Source organism: Hesperophylax consimilis, chromosome 24 (assembly GCF_061612785.1).
Source record: "Hesperophylax consimilis isolate HC1 chromosome 24, BYU_Hcon_1.0, whole genome shotgun sequence".
NCBI classification, from domain to species: domain Eukaryota; kingdom Metazoa; phylum Arthropoda; class Insecta; order Trichoptera; family Limnephilidae; genus Hesperophylax; species Hesperophylax consimilis.
In genome coordinates this window covers 2427689-2450620 of record NC_142859.1, presented here as the reverse complement: position 1 = coordinate 2450620, position 22932 = coordinate 2427689, and the positions used below count along the sequence as shown (strand labels likewise).

General features: G+C 33.6%; 1 protein-coding gene across 5 annotated transcripts in view; it reads right to left on the bottom strand.

Moving 5' to 3' along the window:
* Positions 1-525: 525 nt before the first annotated feature.
* Myb (proto-oncogene like protein Myb) overlaps positions 526-22932 on the bottom strand; it is a 296992-nt gene continuing 274585 nt past the window's right edge. For 3 of the 5 annotated variants that reach the window (XM_089646482.1, XM_089646486.1, XM_089646485.1), the window contains 10 exons: positions 20006-20358; positions 19333-19466; positions 17465-17616; positions 16851-17018; positions 16483-16607; positions 15577-15838; positions 14183-14401; positions 9822-10001; positions 4439-4534; positions 526-3340 (listed from right to left, as the gene is read on the bottom strand). In XM_089646482.1, the coding sequence (XP_089502608.1) occupies positions 3218-3340; positions 4439-4534; positions 9822-10001; positions 14183-14401; positions 15577-15838; positions 16483-16607; positions 16851-17018; positions 17465-17616; positions 19333-19466; positions 20006-20358 (1812 nt within the window). In that variant the 3' untranslated portion in view covers positions 526-3217. The remainder of the gene's footprint in view (positions 3341-4438; positions 4535-9821; positions 10002-14182; positions 14402-15576; positions 15839-16482; positions 16608-16850; positions 17019-17464; positions 17617-19332; positions 19467-20005; positions 20359-22932) is intronic. The other 2 variants (XM_089646483.1, XM_089646484.1) reach the window with 2 other exon arrangements.

The window sequence follows — 22932 nt, the reverse complement described above, 5'->3', positions numbered from 1 at the left end:
TTGCACGGATCGAACCTTCTACAAGCTTCCATTTTTCAAAGACAATAACAAGCACTATTTCGTTCTCTTTCTGACATAAAAGAAATAATTAATTTTTAGATGAGAGGAAGAGAGATATATGCATTTTAATAATGTGCGGTCGTTCTGGAACAAATATGGTCTTAGGAGAGTATAATGCGCGCACGGCATTTGGGACTGTTTGGGTCTTGAAGGTCCCAAGGGTTAACAGTTAAGTGTATTATGTTTTTAAGAAAAAGAAAATTTAAAAGGTTAATGTAGTTGGTGATGTTTCCGGCTTGGATTCAGGAGAGAGAAGAGAGCGCGAGAAACGTGTAGGAAGTCTATCTACCGCCCCGAAATGGCCACCCGCAAGATATTTCTCAACATCACTTATTGTGAATTGATGCGGCGTGTCCGGGGTTGGTTGTTCTTGACGCTAGACCATTTATTACATAGAGTATAAATGAATGTGTTGGATAAAAAGTAGATAGTAAAAGTAGTGTAATTATTTTTTATAAATATTTTTATTTTCCAACTATAATCTATCGCAAACTCCACAAAGACACAAGACATACAAAATCTAATATTGGGATTTTATTATTAGTTACAATTTTTGTTATTAGTCGCAACGTTGTCAAAGGGGGGGGGGGGTTAGAAAATAACATTAGTTATATTTATGTGAAATTAAAACAAACAATATATAAATATTAGTATTTTAGATTTTCTAATAAAATTATAAATTGTGAGAACATTGATTTGATAAAATGATTGTGGAAATAATAAACCACTCTGTTGCAGCTTATTTACATAATCATCCAACAAATAGTTTGAATTTGTACTTTAAATATAGTTTGATATTTAGTGACACATTTTACCACAAGATAATGTTTATTATAAAAGACAGTTTTACAATTTTTACGAAAATATTTCAAAATTTTGAAAAGAAAATTCAAATATAGCTAATATTTTTGCATGTGAAAATGTTGAAATTTCAGGAATTTGTGAGGCCAAATTTTTATATATGCATTAATTAACAAATTCCCGAATGAGTTTTAAAATCAAAATAATACTACAATGAAATTCAATCAGAGTTATTGAATAAAGCCACTTGGGGGTAAATAAGAATAAAATAGTTTTATTGAAATTCACTGTTGACATTATGATAATGAAAAAAAAAACCATAAAATTTTGACAAAATATTATAGGTTAAGGAGCACTTTTATAAATTTCCATTATTTTCGATGCATGAAAAAAAAAGGCGATGGATGGGAAATAAAGTTTACTATCTTCTTACAAGATATCATTCAACACACTTTGGTGGAATAAGCGTCATATTTTTATTTATTTCATATTACATGAATAAAATTATACATAATAATTCTGTTTAGAAAATATTATAAATTAAGTTAGAGTATTGCTTACTCCATTTGGCTGTTTATAATTAATATGGCTTTTTATTTTACAAACTTATAAAATAATAGGGCGGCTACTTCCTAAATTTACTATAATGCTTTTATAAAATTCAGAAAATAGTTGTGACAAAAAAATATTTAAAAATAAAAATAAGTGTAAAAAATTTCAATGCTTTTTTTTTGCATTTGTAAAATTATTGAAAATGGGTGAAATAAATTATATAATATTGTAACATTCAACATAAATTAATTTAAATAAAAAAAGACATTACTCTAAAAACTAACACAAAAATTTTAACTAAAAAATACCAACGCGCACATAACGTCTTAAATATAAAATAGCTAACTTACATATATTAAATCTTACTCATTGTTTTAAATTGAAATACACACACAATTATTACACAATTTTTGTGCTCAGTAAAAAATAATAATTATCAGGCAATTAAAAAAAAACAAATTTAGTAAAGTATTTTTTTTTAAATTAACCCTTTCAATGCCACTAGTCCAAATGTGGCCAATTGGTCACTTATGACCCCGTATGTATCCAAGAGGTTAAAATATCTAAAAATTAATTAGGGTAAATTATTGTGAAATTACAATAAATGCCTATGAATATATTGATATAATAAAATCTCTACTTGATTTAACTATCTATTAAAGATAATGATTTACTAATGAATCTAAACACCGAAATTCTACTTTTAAATTGCGTACAAATATAATGCTAATAAATGGTTGAAAGTCTCAAAATAAAATTGCAAAAATGTATACTTTTCGTGTAAGAAAATTAATATCACACATACAACAACAAAAAACATTTTGTTCAAGTCATAAACAAGCCATTTTGTCTATTTTAATAATAATATCTTCTTCAAAACTAACATCTAGAAAGGTACAGAGTATGAATATTTTACATAAAACATTTAATCCATAAAACTAACCATTTTATTTATAATTCTATGTACAGTCTGGAAATTGATAGTCGGAATTAATCGAGTAAATTATGGCCGGTATTAAAATGAATCCGTTTTCGTTGTTTCCAGGCGATTACCGCCCACTAAAGTCCTGGAGCCTGTGGGAGCAGTGGGATTATGGCAAATCCAATTAGGTAGTGAAGGAAATTCTTCCCAATATAACCATTTTAGCGGGCAGATAATGATATTTGAATGATACCACAAAATGGCAGTATTTTCTCTATCGCCAACTATATCTGAACTTTATAATACCGGCAATATTTTTGAAACATAAAATTACATAGTTTTAACTTAAAAGAAGTTTTGAAAGTGCATATCTGAACATAAAAATAGTCTAAAATTAAACAAAAATGGCAATAATTCTTAAAATTTAATTCGTCATTCAGGAAAATTATTGTTGTAACTTTTAACTGACGAAAGTACCGACTGTTTAGGGTAAAAATATTCTACAACTAGTTTTGATTAAATGTCTAAGTCCAAAAAGCCCAGTTTTCTGGATCCAAACTGCGACAAGAAGACACTTTACTAATATTCTATTTTGATTGAATCATTGTTTTATCGTTTTTTTAGGCCAAATAGAATTGTTCTTCAATAATGATTTATTTTCACTGCTTTAACCTTTTCAATGATGTTGTTTTTAACGCAGTATATTCCATCACGTAGCACATTTTGACAAAATGTATATGTTTTAGTGAAACTTCATGGATCACATATTATGCGACATCCACGTACGGGGATAGCAGCCGATGGATCATATATACAACAGCGGCATAGATAAGGTTAACAGAATTTCTCAAGGATTGAGGGTTTATTTCAAGGGACATGGATTTACAAAAAGTTCAAGGAACGAGGTTTGAGGGCGGTTTTTCTGAGGTAAAGGTACGCCTGTTGCGTTAAGTCTAGTTGGTCCTTCGTCCTTCCACAAGCTACTACTTGCCACTTGTCGTCAATCTGTAATCAATAATAATAATAAATAAATAAATAAAAAGTCAACAAAATAATGACACTATGTAGGTTACAGTTACATAATGGTGTCAAATAGCAAAATTTACTGAAATAAGGTGGGTAAATTACACAAATAATTTATTTACACATACAAATTTTAAGAGAATACAAAATACTGTGCTCTGCATTGAAATGCGTGCAAAATTTTATAGAAAAGAATCTAGAAGGTCTAAGAGAAGAATGTAGTAAAAAAGCATATAAACACACGTTATTACAAACAAAAAGCATTGGATAATGTGATTGAAGAAAACATCAAAAAGCATTATATCATTTTTTTATGAAGTTTTATAGCCATTTTTCAATCAAATGGTATTATTGACGTAACTAGATTGTATTTCAGCAAAAACCCTTTCTTTGGCTTCTTTTGTTACATCGTCGTGTTAAATTCAAATATTCTTTAATTTAAAAAATAAAGTTAACGTTAAGTCGAAAATGAATACCTTTGTACTGGCAAAATGTATTAAATCAATTTGCCTTATACAGGGTGCAGCTGATTCTAAGTTCGTTTCAGCTTTTGAACTAATTGTGATCAGCAGAAGACAATTATAATTTGATAGAAAGCTGAAACGCACCTAGAATCGGCGTTCAACGGGGACCTTCAAATGCACTGTCTGTTTTGCTGTAACCTGTATTATGTCTACGGATGTGCACTTGTATCTACCCTATTCATTTCCGGGAGAAAACCTTAACTCAACTCAATTGGTTTTGGCTGTAGGCGTTTCTATATTTCTATGTTTTTTGCGAGTTCGAGTGGAATATTATTTTTTGAAGATGTAATGCAAATGTGTAGTGCATTGACATAAAAGTGAAGCAGTCAATTTGAAATAAATACTTAACGGACAAAATTACTTTTAGTAACTTAGTGTTTTTTTTTTTTAAATGAAATGACACTAAACTGCTTTATGTAAATGCTATGTTATTGCATATTATTTTTTGCCAGAACAAAAACGTTCTATATAAATATAGAAAAGAACTAAATTCATCCTGACAGCCTAAAATGTTGTTTTAGTTTGGTTCTTTTTTCGTGTTGAACTTTGAACTTACCGCAGGTTTCTTCACTTTATGGCCGTCAAACTTGATGGAGCGAACGGCTGAGGATTTCTGGAAGGGACTGGAAGCGTTGAGGGCTTTGCGACGCCACTAGAGAACAACAACACCAAATGTTGCAATGTTAAGCGGCACACGACACAGATAACTCCAACCAAAGAGTTAGAGTCACTCACAAACAACATAACACAATGTGACACTGAGAAGCTTTAGTTTTGCATGAATCAATTTGAATAAGGAGATAAAGGTAATGTCACCTAAAAATTAAGAATTTTTAAAATCAAAATGCAGAGATTACAAGATGTTACTCGACATTTAGTGTCGAACAGCTTGAGCCTCAGCATGTCTACAATGTGGAAGAAATAGTAACTTTTCACTATTAACTTACTCGATGTAACATACACACTCTAGGGCCAGGCTCGAAGCGAGCAATCGCCCCACGAGCTTTGCTGTCCACACGTTGAAACCGTTGTGTATACTATTACGCATACAACTGTTTAAATTAATTAAATAAAAGAGAGTGAATTGACACAATCATCCCATGTTCACATCTCCCCCAACTGATCTTAATTAATTTGAAATGTATAAACAGCAAATAAATGGAATACCGTACAGATGACAAACATTATTATTCATTTGCATCCTTCAAAATAATTTTTTGATGGCGTTTTAATTTGATGTGACAATAACATTATAGTATTTACTCAAAATGATTACATGCAAAGTAAATTGTTAAAAGTTTTGGCAGTAGACATGAACACAATTTCACAAAATGCTCAACAAGGCATATGAATTATCAAGTTGAATTGAAAATTGTGTTTACTTTTGAAGCAAGACTTTTTTACCCACATTTGAAAGGTAAACAAAATTGTGACAGTAATTGAGTGCATTCCCAGGGTGAATTTTACAGAAAGATTATGTCCCAAATAGATGTTGATGTAATTTGTATGGAGCAAATTTGAACGATTAATAGGGCGGAAATTATTCATAATGGCTTGAGTTGTTGAGCAGAGTGATAATGTACAGAATACCTAGGCATTCTATACATTGGCCAATACATAGTATGAAATCTGTCTTGATTTGCCAGGGGAATTCTCGGGGCATTATAAATGTCTGCATGTATCATATATGCAACACACCCTATTAATCTCTTTTGTCCATAAAATTATATATGTGCGTGTAGAAATAGTATAATACTGTGCAAATAAGTGTGTAAAAGCGGTAGTTAGAAGGTAACCCAATTATAATATTTACATTACATATTAAAGTAAATAACATTTACTATTTACTGCTAATTCTTGTAAAATTAGACGCACCATTTATGTACAAAAAAGTGTTGGAAACATTTGGTATAATTTACCTTGGAAAATTAGTAATTATTGGAATATATTCGGTGACATTTAACCAAAAATTAAATACAAAGGGAAATAAAAAGGATTAATTTAATCTAAAAAAAGAATAATATTCTTTCCAGTGTTAATGATACCAAAACGAAAAGGAATATGAGAACAAAACATAAAAACAAAAGCAACAAGACAAGTTTTAGAAAAATAAATTTATTTTAAAACATAAATAAGTGGAACATTTTGGACATTTGGATATTTGCGGAAAATACAATATTGACAGAAGACAACACAAAAGAAGTTTAAAAAGTCTTTGCTAAAGGAGGATCACTTTAAAATATACCTTTAATTTAGAATAGACGTTTATAAGAGCATTTCCATCGCAAATGAGGTCAATCTGAACACTATACAAAACAAAGGAATTTGGTGAAAAAATACTTTGCAGAGAAGTATGTAAGTAATAAATAATAAAAAAAACACTAGATTAAAAATAAATTAAATTATAAAAATCTCAAATAAATAATAAAATCATATTATATCTCAATACACAAGTTCCTTGTAACACAGAAACAGAAATATGTACACTCATTTAAGGCCAACACCGGAATCTATCTGTCAATATTGTGGATTTTTTAAGGAGAGGATTACAGTTTATATATTATGTAATAATAATTATCAGCAAATGTTGCTACATATATAGTACTGTCATAACCGCACAAAAACACCTGAAATGTCCAGTAAATCAAGTCATAAATATGTCCTTTAACCTTTTGGCAGCGTTAAATAGCTCAGGATATCTAGCTAATGTCAATAACTTGTCATCGTTCCCGACCACAACTGCAGATCGCTACAATACAAACAACAGATCACAACAAATAAATTACAAACACTTAGTGGTTGTGAACTGTTATTTGATCGTTGGCGATCTGCAGTCATGTTAGGGAACCATGACAAGTTACCAACGTTATCGATCTACCGCGTTAGATACCCAGGTGTTTCAATACCCCTAAGCGGAACATTATTGGCCACCAAAATTGTCATATCAGGAGTTAATACGGCCGCGTATCGATGCTGATTTCTTGCCGTAACAACTTTAATGTTGTTACGACTGCGTACAAAAGGTTAATAATTAAACCTTTTTAAACTGAAAATTCAAATAGAATAAAGTAAAATATAATAAATATGTATAAATAAATGTTTAAATTATAATAATATTATTTTAAATAGATGTTATTTGGTGTTAAGTGTTGTTTTTGACAATTAAATCCTTCCTTTTACAGATTAAAAAAAATTTATAGAAAAATATTTTTTTCACTAATACGTAAAGTAAACATAAAATCACCATTTATAATTTTATATAAATGAAATTAAGACCAATTTTGAGAGATTTTCTCGCAAAATATAAAAAATCCACTGTGTTTTACGTAAAAAAAATGGCACATTTAAAAAATAAAGACAACGAAATATCAAGCAATATGAAATTTTATTAGTTTTGTTAATTTTTAGGCCAATAAATTATCAAAAGTTAGTTATTATAATTAATAAGGAATATGTTTTAATTAGTTTTGGTTGTCAGTAGTAACATTCAATTTTTTCTGACTTATAAAAGTATTTTTAGTTAATTTAATTCTACTTTTATAAAAATTAATTAAATAAAGGTAAATTTTTATCGATTACGACTTTAAATGCTATTAAGTACGTTTTATTTTGTTACTATTAAAATAAATATATATTGTTAGTGTTTTTAATAGCGTTTTGGGATGCAAGATAATTTGCAGAGGCTCTTAGTGTTAAATTAAATAAAAATAATATTGTTTATATTATATTTCTAAATCTATTTTGTTTCACATCTTTGGTTTACAGTTTACCATTTGATTATTAAATAAGAAAAACTACATTATTGTATTATATTAGAATATATTAAGATGGTACAAATACTTAATCATAAATGACGGCCATTAAACATTAAACGGTTAAAACATTTCATTGTTAACCCTTCCACCGACGCGTGACTTATTTGATCTCGATATCATGATCCATATTTGGAACACGCTAATTAAAAGGTTAAATCATTAAACATTACATATGATATATTTTACAGGAGAATTCGTATTACGATAGGTAAGAGTTACTTGTGCAAGAACTGCATTTGGTGCATTTTATGACTAAAGTTCACTGCATTGTGTGGGTAGGTACAAGACGTAGTAAAACTATATTGTATAATTAGCGTAAAATCACAAAACCGGCGGCGAACGCATTTTGACATAATCATATTCAATAATAATTAACAAAACAAAAATCTAAAACAACAGCTTAATAAAATGCTTTAAAATATCAAAGAACTTAGGCATAAAAAAAATGCAGTATAAATAATTTAAAACAACGATAAAATTAATCACATAAAAAAATATATACTTCAACGCGTATTCAATGAATTATGAAAAAGGGTTCGGTAAGCAAAACAGTGTCTTTTTTGAGGGTCTCACAGGAAATGTTTGCATTTAAAATTTATGTTTGCATTTAAAATTTTAATATTTCAAAAAAATTGTGTTTATTTCTAATAATAACTTTTCAAAAACAAATTATAGTTTTCGGAAAGTTTTATAAATATTCTCTATTGATTTGAATTTTAGTGCAAAGCGGAAGTGCACACAAATTCTGACAGAACATGCCAGAGGCCTGAGGGATTAAAAGTAAAACCGAAAAAATGCTCGAGTTTTTAATGCAGAAAAAGCAATAAAATACAAATGCAATCACATGCCTAAATATTTTCCGAACTAAAAATAAAATTATTGTAAATAAATCAAATTCAATTTTTAAATATAATAATATATGTACAATTAAAATTACAATTAATTTAGTTGAACTAATAATTGTATTTTGCAGGTTTTACGTAATGTGCAACAAAGCGTCAATATTGTTCAAATTCTTCGAGAATTTACCATAGAAAATATGAACATTTAAGATGGCTTACGTGTTTGTACTATCATCGCAGAGGTTATTTTCTCATTCTTTAATTTGAGAAAACATAAGTACATACTATGAACATCAAAAACAGAGTGAAAGACGAAAATAAAAAAATCCTAATCTGACAATGAATTACAATGGCAACATTTTTTATGGCCAAAATCTCTGGTAAAACATCAATATTTTAAATTGATTCACAACCTATAAAACTAAACAATTCACTAAAATAAAATAACTGCATAAATTTCAGTTAGGAAAATAAGAACGCATTAACGAAAGTCTTCCGTTACAAGCGTTAAGTCAATTATCATTTACAATTTTACGTCAACTCACAGAAATAAGATTTAAAGCGAGTTGTAATGACCCCAGAATCCATTACCATTTTGATTTTCGTCATGTTCTTGTGAGCGTTTATTGTTTGTCTGTCTTATATTAGTTTCGATCCAATTTCTATTTAAATTCTCCGTATCTTGATCCGCATTTGACGCAATCTTGCTTTGCATCATCTTCTGCGATAGGATATTATCGATAGCAGACGTGCTAGGCTTTTGATTCGTCACTTTGTAAATGTGATTAGCAAACGCACTCGCTAACGTTTGTCTAGGTGCTAAAACATTACTGTTACTGAATTTCAGATTAGTGATGTTTTTCAAGCATTGCTTTTCCCGTTTAACTTCTTTGAAATCATCGTAAGCTCCCGTCGAAATGGCTTTAAACCTTTCGGCGTTCAGACGTGAAAAACTTTGAGCAGGCGGGGAATTTTCTTGGTAATACGCTTGATCAACAAACATTTCACTTTTGATTTCAGTTTTTGCCTCGGTAGAAGAATCGTTTTGTTCGGAAGTGTATTGATTTGAGTTGTTTACGTCTCCGTTGATGACAAAAAAGCTATTAATCCCAGAGTCGTTGTTTTCTAAATGGTATGTTTCGTGTTTTACGTTATCTTCGAATCCAAAATTGTTGTTAGTATAGAATATATTACTTGTCTTGTCAAGAAGGTTTGGATAGACAGGTCTATGAGGGGTGGGGTTGGGATGTGAAGGGAGACAGGATAGTTCCTTGTGTTGTACCTTATTGGTGTTGGACGAAGCGAGGATGATGGCTGTTTGGTCCTCGATGGAAGAGTTGACTCCGGGGGTGGAGTCCAAACTGAGGATGCTGCGGAGGCTGGAGGATTCGTCTCCCATGAGGGTGTCCTTGATGATGGAAGGCGGGGAGAACATGCCCGAGGTGTCGGCAAGTGATTTGCTCTGGAAATAAAAAGATTTATTAATAATGACGCACTATCATACGATAAAAATAAATACTAGAAGGGAGTTTACAAGGTTTATTGATTATTGAAAGCGTTATTTCTCACATTAAAAGCCTCACAGCGTCGATCTATCACAGCAAACTTTGATGTATCATATAAAAGACAATGACATAGGAAACACTATGAAACGAGGAATATCCATGAGAGAGACCTTATAGGCCAGTGCAATTAGCGATTCGCGATCGAAGTAATTCCGGTAGTCCCAATTTTTTTATATGTTATATAAACTGATCCCTTGATGTAAAATCTGATTTTCCGACCTTGGCGCACCTGTGCTCGCGCCGCCATTTTGAAAAAACCGGCCGAAATCGGGTCAAAATCTAGTTTTTCCCAAATATCTCATTTCCAATGCAAATTTTGGCTAAAGCATCTTAACAAGTATAATATAACATAAAATAACCTACAACTTTTGTTGATAAAAATTTCTTCTATCTCTAATAGGTACCGAGGTAGAAAGTCGTAAAGGTGCGTATATTTTTGAAAAAACAAGTTTTTTGCGCGACTAGGTTTGGTTTTTTATAAATACCTAGTTTCCAGTACAATTTTGTGAAAAATTTATTGATAATAATTTTGAAGAAAATAAAATTTCGTTAAAGAAATAGGTATATAATTTATATTTTTTATCTCTATTACGTATCCAAACTCTAATCCACCAAAACCAGGCCTAAAATTGAAACTGAGGTTAGGTGTTTTAAACTTGGCATTCCTTGATTTTATTTTTCTTTAACAATTATTGTTCTAAGAACATATACGTTGACAACAATCGTCATGCCTGTGTCAGACCTAGCTATAAATATAGTAGATAGACTATTTCAGCATATCGGTCGCCATACATTCCCAATGGGAAGACCACTAAAATAGGCCAAGCCACTACATTTGTGCTCGCAGCTTGGTCTGACATGCCTATCAACATAATCACAACATACATTTAAGATTATTAATACAATTAAGATGATAAGATACATAAAAAAGATAAAAAATTGGTATTTTCGTAAAATTAACACTTATTGACATTCTTTTCTTTATTAGTTAAGTTGTCAGCATAACAAAAAATAAAATTAATGGTAGATCAGTTTAGACAGAAGTACGAGCCCTTGACTATAGTTTCTTACTTCTGGCCCTGAATAGCTTCTTCATCTGTCTTATCACCCAAATTTGTGGCGACTGGGTCATCATATTCCTGTCATCGTCATCAACGAAGGCTTCTACAGCATTCTCGCAGGAGTTGCCATTGCAATGAATGCAGAGTAGGGAACATTTCAAACCCGACTTTCTGCAGGTGCACTTTCCAGCGCAACCTTTTTTACATTGACATGATATGAAGTTCAGCAAGGCCTGAGGTGCAGCTTCCTTCAACATTGTTACTGGAGTAAGTAACCCAACAGCATCCTTTTTCCACCCCCATTCAGTCGGATCTTTATCGTGATCAAGCCAAGTCTGCACTTGCAAGTATGTTCTTGAAGCGTGTTGCTGGACTGCATCTTTGGTGGGTGCAGTCCAGCAACACTAGCATAACACTAGTAGCCTGGATAAATTGAATTTGTTCTTTTTTACTCCTTTGACGAAAATGATGTACCTTAAATTTTCCAAATTTGATTTCTCGTTGCCGCCATACAAAAGTGCAAATAGTTGTTCGGCAGCCAAAGTGATTGTTTCTGTCTTTGCTTTTGGGTCTTGAAATACACGAACAAGTTCATTCACTGAGTGGTTCTTGAGAAGAATATTACAAAATTTGTGTTTGCCTTGACCGAACGGAGCTCCAGTTGTATCGCAACCACTTATGGCATGAAGTAATAAAATGTTTTCAACTATTTCAATGTGTTTAAAACATTTTTTCGAGTACAACGCGTTAGAACTTTTTGGTAATATACGTTGAGAGGTGAGAGAGCTGTGAGGAGTACCAGCAGATCAATATCCTGACCAACGATTATGACTACATCATGTTGAGATGACAATGAATTTGCTGTGTTCACTATGAGAACGTCAGCATCCTCTTCAGCTTGTACTGTTGTTATGTGGGATCGTGCAAATGAGGTTCTGAGTAGGGAAATAAAACGAGACTTGTTCTTCTCATTTCCCAGAAACTTTTCCTGTGGCACTTGTGGGTGCATGCTTTCAAAAAACAAAACTTTAGCAGAAGTTGTAACTCTGGCACGCCGTGCTCTTTCCACCCCTTTAGTGCTTTTCTTTTCCATAGAATCTGGGTATCCATCGAATACCACTACTGCATTGGATCCATAGTGATTTTGTACATATCTGACATATTGCTGGAAAATTACTGAAAAAGGTTGAGCACGAGCCCCATACAACTTTCTGCAGTAAATATCCTCCATCAATTACCTGTATTTTACTGCTTCCCAGTTCTGTATTATTTGGTAGAGGGTTTAATGATGAATAAAATATAGACTTCGTTCTTTTGCGCATGCCTTCTTCTGAGAAAAGAGACAATGGTACCGGAGAGAGTTCATATTGAAAATATTATTTAAGTTCACTTTCAGACTTTTTGGCAATACACATACGATGAAATAGCATTAATAGATCTATTGACATAGTCACACCCTGATTTTTGACACTGCTGGTCACCGCCGCAAGAGAAACTATTGCATCATTACGTTTTAAGTGTAGGTTTCCAAAGTTCTTGTTGATAACTTTAGACATAGCTGATTTCCCCATCTTTTCAGCAATGTGACAAGTGATTTTGCTATCCCCGATTGTGCCACTGCTAATAGATATAATCACGTTTGTTTTAGGAAATGGTTCATGGCAAGCAAACCAATCAATGAGAGTTTGAACGTCTCGATCATCTCTCTAAATTCTTGCAGGCCTCATCTCTACATGTTGCTCTGACGTTCCTGATTCAATCCCACAAAATGACTCGATACCCTCACAAATGTTATGCAGATAAACGAATCCAGCAGTCCAACGAAGGATGGAACTGTCTGTGATTCCCCGTTCTTGGGTCAAACCTCCAGATGTTTTCATCGATCTCATCAGAGTTGGTTCGATGGTCATGTCAGACCAAATCCCTGACCAAAATTTATGAGACCGTCGGATCGTAAAGTAGCCCTCTTTTGTAAATCTTTCATACTCGATTGCACTGAATCATTTCGAACTGAACGCTGCTGTGACACTGACGCTGTCAAGCTCCGCTCCAGGCTCAACACGTGACATGCGGCAACTGAAGGGAACCGGAGGGGAGGAGTAGAAGGGTGGGGGGTAGCCCCCCCATACCGAAGTGCCCTCTAGTAAATTTATAGATGTTTGTATTTAAAAATGCAAAAAAAAATCTAATAACGTCATAATAAACCGTGATAGATTTTCTGTGCGTACCTACCTAGATTTGTTTATTCTTTATATCGGTAAAAAAACTATATAAACATAAAAACGGCACACCTTTTTTTAAAATTTTATGTTCTACATAATTGGTATCAATAAAATTTTCATGAAATTCCACTGGAAACGAGGTATTTATAAAAAACCAAACTTAGTCCCGCAAAAAACCTGTTTTTTCAAAAATATACGCACCTTTACGACTTTCTACCTCGGTACCTATTAGAGATAGAAGAAATTTTAATTAACAAAAGTTGTAGGTTATTTTATGTTATATTATACTTGTTAGGATACTTTAGCCGAAATTTGCATTGGAAATGAGATATTTGGGAAAAACTAGATTTTGGCCCGATTTCGGCCAGTTTTTTCAAAATGGCGGCGCGAGCACAGGTGCGCCAAGGTCGGAAAATCAGATTTTACATCAGGGGATCAGTTTATATAACATATAAAAAAATTGGGACTACCGGAATTACTTCGATCGCGACCCCCTTTTTGGCGCTAATTGCACTGGCCTATTATGACATCCACCTCAAACAAAATTCTTAACCTTTTCAATGCAATCTATCGCACCACATGGTGTACGTGTAGACATGTTATGCGTATGTACTTTAGTGAACCATATTATATCCATGTACGGGGGAAAGACACCTATAGATATCATATGCGAAAGTCGCGGAAAAAAGGTCTAACAAATAGTCATTGACATGTGCGTGAATTTGTAGAGTGGGTAAAGTTGGGTCACGCTGATATGTGCATGAATTTGAAGGTTGGGTTAGTCATTGAACTCACTGGTGTCTCGATGATGAACATGTCGGGCACTTTGTGTCCCTCAGGGTTGGGCGGGGGTGCCCCCTGGTGGGACTGTGGGGTGCTGGTGGTCCAGGCAGGCAGCAATGCCTTGCGCGCCCTCTTGTGGCCCCCGCTCGGAACCTCATTCTCCTTGCCGGTCTGTTGGGCCTCAGAGGGCTTGCGCTTCAGTGAGGCTGAGATACCAGAGTCGTAGTGCATCTGGAAGGGATAAATTGAAGTTTTGTTAGCTGTGATACAAAACCTAATGCAATACATGAAGGGATATTAGACTAGATCTAATACATGCGCGTACTGTAACACTTATGACACTGCATCGAATTCAACGAATTCATGAAACAATAACCCTAATGTGCTGATGTTTTCCGACTGGCCAACGTCCCCGTATCAGCAAAGTTGAGGAAATTTTCAAAGGACAACTTCACCAGGCGGAGGTAAAGCAACTGTTCGGTATAAAAGGCATTTCTTAGTAAATATTTCGAAACATTTGTAGCATTCAAAATACAGTGAAACTCTCTTATTAGGTTAGTCAAGAGACTGGAAAACTTGTTACGAGGGAAGACCAAAGTTGGCCTTTTTTAAGTCAGATTACCTACCAGGTCTGAAAAAATAAACTGCATCACTTTTTGTGCAAGAATCCTGTGAAGGGTTTTTTTTACTGTAATGATTGTATGGTATCTCTGTGTATCTTTAGACAAAATGATTGTATGGTATCTTTGGACAAAATGATTGTATGGTATCTCTGTGTATCTTTGGACAAAATGATTGTATGGTATCTCTGTGTATCTTTGGACAAAATGATTGTATGGTATCTCTGTGTTTCTTTGGACAAAATGATTGTATGGTATCTCTTATCTTTGGACAAAATGATTGTATGGTATATCTGTGTATCTTCGGACAAAATGATTGTATGGTATCTCTGTGTATCTTTGGACAAAATGATTGTATGGTATCTCTGTGTATCTTTGGACAAAATGATTGTATGGTATCTCTGTGTATCTTTAGACAAAATGATTGTATGGTATCTTTGGACAAAATGATTGTATGGTATCTCTGTGTTTCTTTGGACAAAATGATTGTATGGTATCTCCGTGTATCTATAGACAAAATGATTGTATGGTATCTTTGGACAAAATGATTGTATGGTATCTCTGTGTTTCTTTGGACAAAATGATTGTATGGTATCTCCGTGTATCTATAGACAAAATGATTGTATGGTATCTCTGTGTATCTTTGGACAAAATGATTGAAAGGTGTCTTTTGACAACATCATTGATATGTGCATTTTCGGTGAAAATTATTGAATTCTGTATTTTTAATTGAATCTGAAAATAATAGAATCTTGTATCTATGGATAAATTGATTGATAATCCTACCTGACTGGTGCTGCTACCATTTTGGAAGCTACTCTCATTGCCAGCAATACTGCTGGTCTCTCCCTCAGTACAGTATTGAGAGTCGCTCATGTGGGACCCATTCAGCTGGGACCCGTTCAGCTGGGATCCGTTGGAAGACTCTTCGCGCTCAATCATCTCGGTGATATCCTCAACCAGCTTTCCCGGTGAGGACGGCTCGTACTTGATCTGGCCGGACTTCTTCTCCAGCTCTAGGAGGGCGTTCTTGAAAGGTGTAGGTGTTCTAGAAATAGATTGATTAAACATTAATAACAATAATCACTTTACATAATATCATATTTGAACTCACTTATTATAATGTATACGAACCTATATTCATTTGCTAGTAAGTGGTTAACGTATAACACAAGTTCGCTACCGGCTTTGTACTGGGTAAGATTGACATACGCTACCTTTTGTCAGCAAAAAAAAAGTAATTTGGCTTGGTCCACCCAAGGGAACGATCGGGGTGGAAATTTTGAAGTTAACTCACTTTGTGGTACTTTTTACATGGTGATTACTAGTATTGTAACTGAAGTTAGCTACAGAGTCATCATTTTTTACAATAATTGTCAAAACTTTTAATTAATAAAAATTTTAAAAAATAATGAGACTTTCAAAGGAAACAAGTTAGGAATAAATTTGACCATTTTGGCAATCCTATTAAATCTAAGATAAAAACTTAACCATTGAGCAAATGCGTTAACGTCAAACTGACAACTATCAATGAACTTATACCAAAAAGTAGCAATAGTATGAATATTATCCAAGTGAGGATATTTAGAAACATAGACAAATATAGGACTTTTTATTTGTATTATTGTAAACTGTTATTATCACTACTTATGGTCAGCAAATAATGAAATATTGATAATGCTTCACACTAACCTTGGAGAACGGTACGGTAGAAGAGTCCTCCTGGTTCCCACCGGAGTGATGTGAGAGTTGGACTGCGAGCCACTGGGAGCGCACATGGCCGGGGTGGGGGTATGCAGGGGGCTGATGCCGCTTTCCTGAAATAAAAAATAGTTTCAAATAAATGATATAGTTGTAAGATCACGGCACAATGTGATTTAACATCTGAAGACATCTGTCCTGATGATGTAAACCGGGCGGCTATTCGCAACACAATCAAATAAGTGCACAGGGGACTAAAAGGTATGCAGCAGGCAACCTGGACTGTTGAAGAACTGGGTGGGGCTGAAGTGGAGCTGCTGGATGGGGGTGGAGCGATGGTTAATTAATTAGTCCCTTACCCTGATGATCCTGGGAGAGCCGCGCCTCTCGGGGGTGGCCTGCACAGGGGACTGGAAGGCGTGCAGCAGGCAGCCAGGGCTGTTGAAGAACTGGGAGGGGCTGAAGGGGAGCTGCTTGATGGGGGTGGTGCTCAGGAATAGTTTGTTGGGGGTATCGTCACTCAGCATCTAAACAACAACATTACAATGTTAAACATTTTGTATATAAGAGGCCAGCAAAAGCTAGAAGAGTAGAAGAAAAGCAAGAAAAAGCACAAAGAGACTAGAAGACCCAGAACAAGACAAGGTCTGGCAAGAAGAGGCAAGAAGAAAGAAGATTAAAATGCAACCTCCTTTCCATCCAAACAGTGTACCCTGGTGTCACAGCCGCACTGGGACAGGAGTACTCCAGGCTGGGATGGAACATTTGTATTGTATAAATTATCCAAAACATAATTAAAAAAACTTTTTTTCAAAGGTATTGGATATCATTAACACTTTAAAAAAATCATATATGACATATAAACACAAAATTAAAGACCTTTTTACATCTCAGTATGGCTATAAAATGATTCCCGTATCAGTATTATAAAAGCGGAAGTGTTGATGTATAATTGAAAAGACAGTAAAGTTACCAAAGCGTGGCTGGCAGAGCTGGCGTAACCTGCTCCGATCTTCTTCATCTTGGCCCTCCTGAGAATGGGCGGCGGAGAGTTGTTCCTCATGGAGCCACTCTTGGCCGGGGACACGGCTATTGAAGGCAACACCTCTCTCTCCTCGTATTTTACTGCGAACAAGACAATTGCATCACTGTAGGGAGTCGGCACAAATAAGAAAGTGAGGTTAGAAGTTCACAGCAGAATAATTATTCTTCTGGTTCCATCTTTTATTGGAGTTTGGCTATCATCAGAGCAATCTGCACCCTGCAAACTACCAGTCATGTATGTAGTCTTGTGCTATATCTTTCATCAATTTTCCCCTGGATGATCAGTTACGTGCCTAACCTTGTGTTCGTCACTTCTAATGATATGACCAGGATATTGGAGTTTTTAATGTATATTTAGTGGTGAGGTATGGAATTGACAGAAGGATGAAAGTAGACTGGATGCAGAGGAAATGAGATCTACGGGGCACGTCCATGGTAAAACCTTGTATGATAGAATTATGAACGAAAAGATCGAGAGAAGAAGATTGGTGAGATGAAAAAGGGATGCCTAGATGTTTTGGATATATACAGGAGATGGACTAAGAGAGGAGTGTCTGATGAATAAATGACGCAAGTGGATGGAAGTAGTCAGATTCATCCAGGAAAAAACGCCATCATCAAGTGAATAAAACACTTGAGGTCAAACATATTAGGAGTCTGAATAATATAATATATAGCGAGTATGACACAAAAGACTGCTGTACTAAACTTGTGGTCAATCTTTACAATGCTGAGCTTTTCAATTTAATCTATCCCATCGCATATGGCACGTTTTGACACAATGTATGCGTTTTCGTGAAACTCTATTTTATTTGAGTACATAATAATTAGTACATATCTTTATCTAATTCATCCCAAAAGTACCATTAACTCTTTGCACGCGGCCGTATCAACTGTTGTTACGGCAAAAAGTCTATACTCACACGCGGCTGTATCAACAGTTGATACGGAAACTTTGACGGCTGATATTCCAGCGCTCTTTCGTCATAAATGTATTTCTTGCTCACTTGGACATTCGTAGAACTATCACGATTCTGACATCTACAAGAATTTCTCAAAAATAAAATTGTATTTCATAAAAAAAGATCGATAATCAAGTGCGCCTCTTCGCGCCTTTTCGTCCTTTAGTTTACACTTTTGTCAACGGATGGCCTTAGTACTAGTATGTCATTCACAACTTTTCATAACTAAAAATGATAAGTGATCATGGTGTCCCACTTGTGTCTATCAATGCAGTGGCCTAAGTACACACACGCCGAGTGAATGGCGGGACCACATTCAAAAGATACAGTACGTCTTTGTATGAAATTTTATGTTTTTGTATTTATAAACATCTAAGAGTGTTGACACACGAGGATTTGTTTTCATATTGTGGAGAATAATCTGTTATGTCTATATAGTCCAATAAATCATGCCAGAATGCTATAATTTGACATTTAATTGCGTGCATAGATATTTGAAAATATGTACCGCGTACGGGTATAGATAAAACGGAGCAAATTAACGCGTTGAAAAGGTTAATACAGTGAGTATGTGGTGCTAAAAACTTAACTAACTCGTTATAGGTTTCGAAGAAAGTGTCTAATTTTATGTTTACCGTGTTCAGATAGCTGGTCAATCTTCCGACAGGCGAATTCAGGAACAGATATATGCATCTGGCTTGACAATACAATATTATGTTGTGGCAACGTCCCAATGAATTTGCAACATCCGCGTTAAAAGGGATGATATCTCTATTTGTAGAACACTGTTTTTGTGAAATATCAGCTAGAGGGCGCTTAATACAGAAATATTTACTTGGAGATATGACTGGAAGTCTGTTTTCCTCAACTTCTTGTTTGATCTTAGGATGAGGCACCAGGGCATCCGACTTCACAGGGGTATCGGTGTCATCTTCATCTTCCAGAATGTTCATGAGGTTTGAATACCTGCTACAAAAAACAATAGAAATATTTAAATACATTTATTTAAAATAAATTACTTATTCTTAAATTATTATCAGATTTACAAACCAAACTTCAAAATCAAAATAATCTATTATGTAACCGGGAGGACATGCTACATTGTAACATTTTGAAAATGCTAACATCGGGTGAAATAGCTGGCAGATCTAATAGTTGATTAATATTAATTTTCAAACTAATGACAGCAGTAATCATAAACACAATAATTTATTGATTTTTAAATGTTAACAACGTTATCAAAGTTATCGAATAAATAAATAATTTAACCTCCAGGGGTCAGACCCCTGTATTTGCAGTATTGAAGAATCTGTATAAAGTATGAAGCACTGCAATTGCAGTTTCTACCTTGTACACTCATTTTGTCTTTGGATAATACCTCTACTAGGTTAGTAAAAAGACAAAAATAAGAATGTCACATTATCAAGTTTGACATTGTCTACTTGTGGTTTTTAACAAGTTTCTTGATAATTGCAAAATTCAAAAAAATAAAAACTTGTTCAACTGACCTGAATGAAGAATTTCCCGCATTCTCCAGCACAACAACCTTCTCCTTGGCCTTATCCTGGTCAACCGAGTCAATCTGTTTCCTCAACAACTCGCGGAAGTGAAGGAACTGCTTCGTGGTCTGTTGCTGATTCGTCATCGGTTGTTGCAGCTGTTGTTGTTGACTGCCGCTCGAACCAGACAACTGGTGACTGTTGTTGTGGCCACCGTTGCCGTGGTTTGACAACGAATGGTTGCTCGACAACGATCGGTTTATGATGCTAATCGACGAAGTTAACCGATTGGCGGATTCAGTAGAGGCGTTGCTGTGACAACTGTTGGAACGGTCGTTGCTATAGAATTCTATCGGCCAGTCCTGGAGAAGGAATAAATACAGTTATTTTTATTAAAAATGTTATAACACAATTTTAAGAGCGCACGAACCCCTCCATAATGATATAAAATATTGAAAAAACAACTTCTTTCTTTCTTTGAATGGTCATATAGTCTGAAGTTACCAGTATTGAGGACATTATAAGACAAATAAAACACATCTATTTAGAAAAAGCTAAAAATCTAGGTAAAGCGCCATGGGGGTGATTTAATCTTGTGTTTATGTATTGTTTAACCCTTCAGTACTTTACATTTGTTCAGTTTGCAATGTTTTCTGTGTATTTCAAATGCGCTATTTACATCATATTTTTTAATTTTCCGTAAAAACAAATAATGTTTTAGAAACTAGATAAAATTATCTTTCCGGTGTACGCATTTAAAATAAACATTACTATTTCAAAATGATAAAATTTTAATATGAAATGTGAAAAATGTTGTCAAAAACTTTAACCACATTTTTACTCCAATCGTAGAGAAATTGAGAGAACTCAATATTTCAAAAAAACATTCTTTTTGTTTGGGGAATTTGTAAGAAAACTGTAACTTCACTTTTATCTCATTCATATATATGTTGATATAAACCGATTCTTACGATAACGACGGAAAATGAATTATTAAAAAATTAAAAACAAAATGAACTATTCATTTTGGCTATTTTTAGGATTTTATCAATGGCATCCAATATAAACTGGAAAATAATTATATCGTCAAAAAAATTACGTACTTCCGCACGCTAGAAAAAAGTTAAATTTATTTTTATCAAATATTCCCCCCGGTCATAAATGACCCCATAATGCTGGAGGGGTTAATTCAAAACCTAGTTTGTCTTATATCTTTCCACTAATTAAATTGATATGATATGCATACATTTTTAATATGTGTTTACGAGAAATCATTATGATTAAAATGTATGAAACTTATTATTCACATTACAAATTTAAGTTAAAAAACAAGAAAAGTTAGAAATTGTACAAGATACAAAAAAATGAGGCAAGGCGCAAACAGCTGACAATAATTCAACGTACATTCAAAACATTAAAACATTTAGACAAACATCAAACGATTAATGAATGAGCCCAAAAATGTAGAATGAATAACATAAACATTTATAGTGTTAATCAAACAAATTTTTTTAAATGAGTGCAGTGAATTCACTTTAGTGACGAAAAACAAAAACAAAACAATTAAACAAAAGAACAAAAAAAATTAAACACAAAAAACAAAATTTAAAACAATGAAAAATTAAAACAATAATATTTTGCTCTAATTAATTCACAGTTATCGGGGCAGTCTTACTATACAAATCCTGTGTCCTGGGTTAATCTTTACACATAATACTTAGTTATATTACGTGTGAATACAGAAAAACAGGAATCAGCATTTAAATAGAACTTCTTTCCCCACAAACACATAAACAAGTTTAACATTTACAATACCCGACAATCTTACTTTCCTTTAACAGTTTAACCCCCCCACACCAGATGGGGGTAAAATACTTCCTCCAAACAAGAGTTGTGTGCGATATCATCATGCATCACATAATAATTTAGGTAATTCTAGAAAAACTATTCAGTAGTCAATCATATAAAAAAATATTACTATTGATATTAAATAATATACTGTTACTATTGATATTAAATAATATACTGTTACTATTGATTTTAAATAATATCTAAACAATTCTGACGAAATTACTCTCCTCCGGAATCACTAACAAATAACGTGTATTTTACTGGAGTTACACACAATCTCTTTTACCATTTTTAACTACTCAATGTTTTGACAGCTGGGCGAAGATGGGCGTTGTCCGGTTAACACGTTTAAAAAATATATTAACTAATATCTGAGTGTAACTGCAAAGTGCAAAAGAAGTATTACGAGACATGATCGCTCCGCGATACATGGGGGATCCTAGTGACCCCCCTTCGGGTGAAACGTGATTTTTACCTTCAAGTACGTAAGGGTTAAATTAGGTAATTGTGTGGGTGTTGTAAAGGTTAAAAACACAAAAAATAAGTAAATAGTACGGATAAAACGTAACCTCAAAAGTAAATTATTTTAAGAGACCATAATATGGGAAACTTTAACAATTTTGAAAGGGAAAGTGAGTAGTTAATCCATATCTTGAAGAGACCCTGGTTGTAGGATGTAAGAAACACAACAAATACATAGGTATCTGTATATTCAATATTGAAATGAGAATATTGGCTTGTTTGGATCTGGCGTCATGAAATTTGCGCACATTTATGAATCTGAAATTCAAAGGTCGACACAACTATATTCAGATAGAAAGATTATTTCCATCATGAGCTATGGAGCTTTGAAAAATTCACTAAATTGTCAAACAATATGTTTCCATATTTTTCAAATGGTCAATAAGAAAAAAGAGTGTAAAAAGTAGTCAGAAAAAACCAGCAAGTAACCAATAGTGATTCAGAAAAGCAATTTTGAAGTGATGCATATTAAATTTTTTTAATGTTCACACATCAATTAATTGCGTTTTCATGGTATCTTTAATTTTCGGGAGAAAAATTGAGAAGGCTTACATTTTATCCGC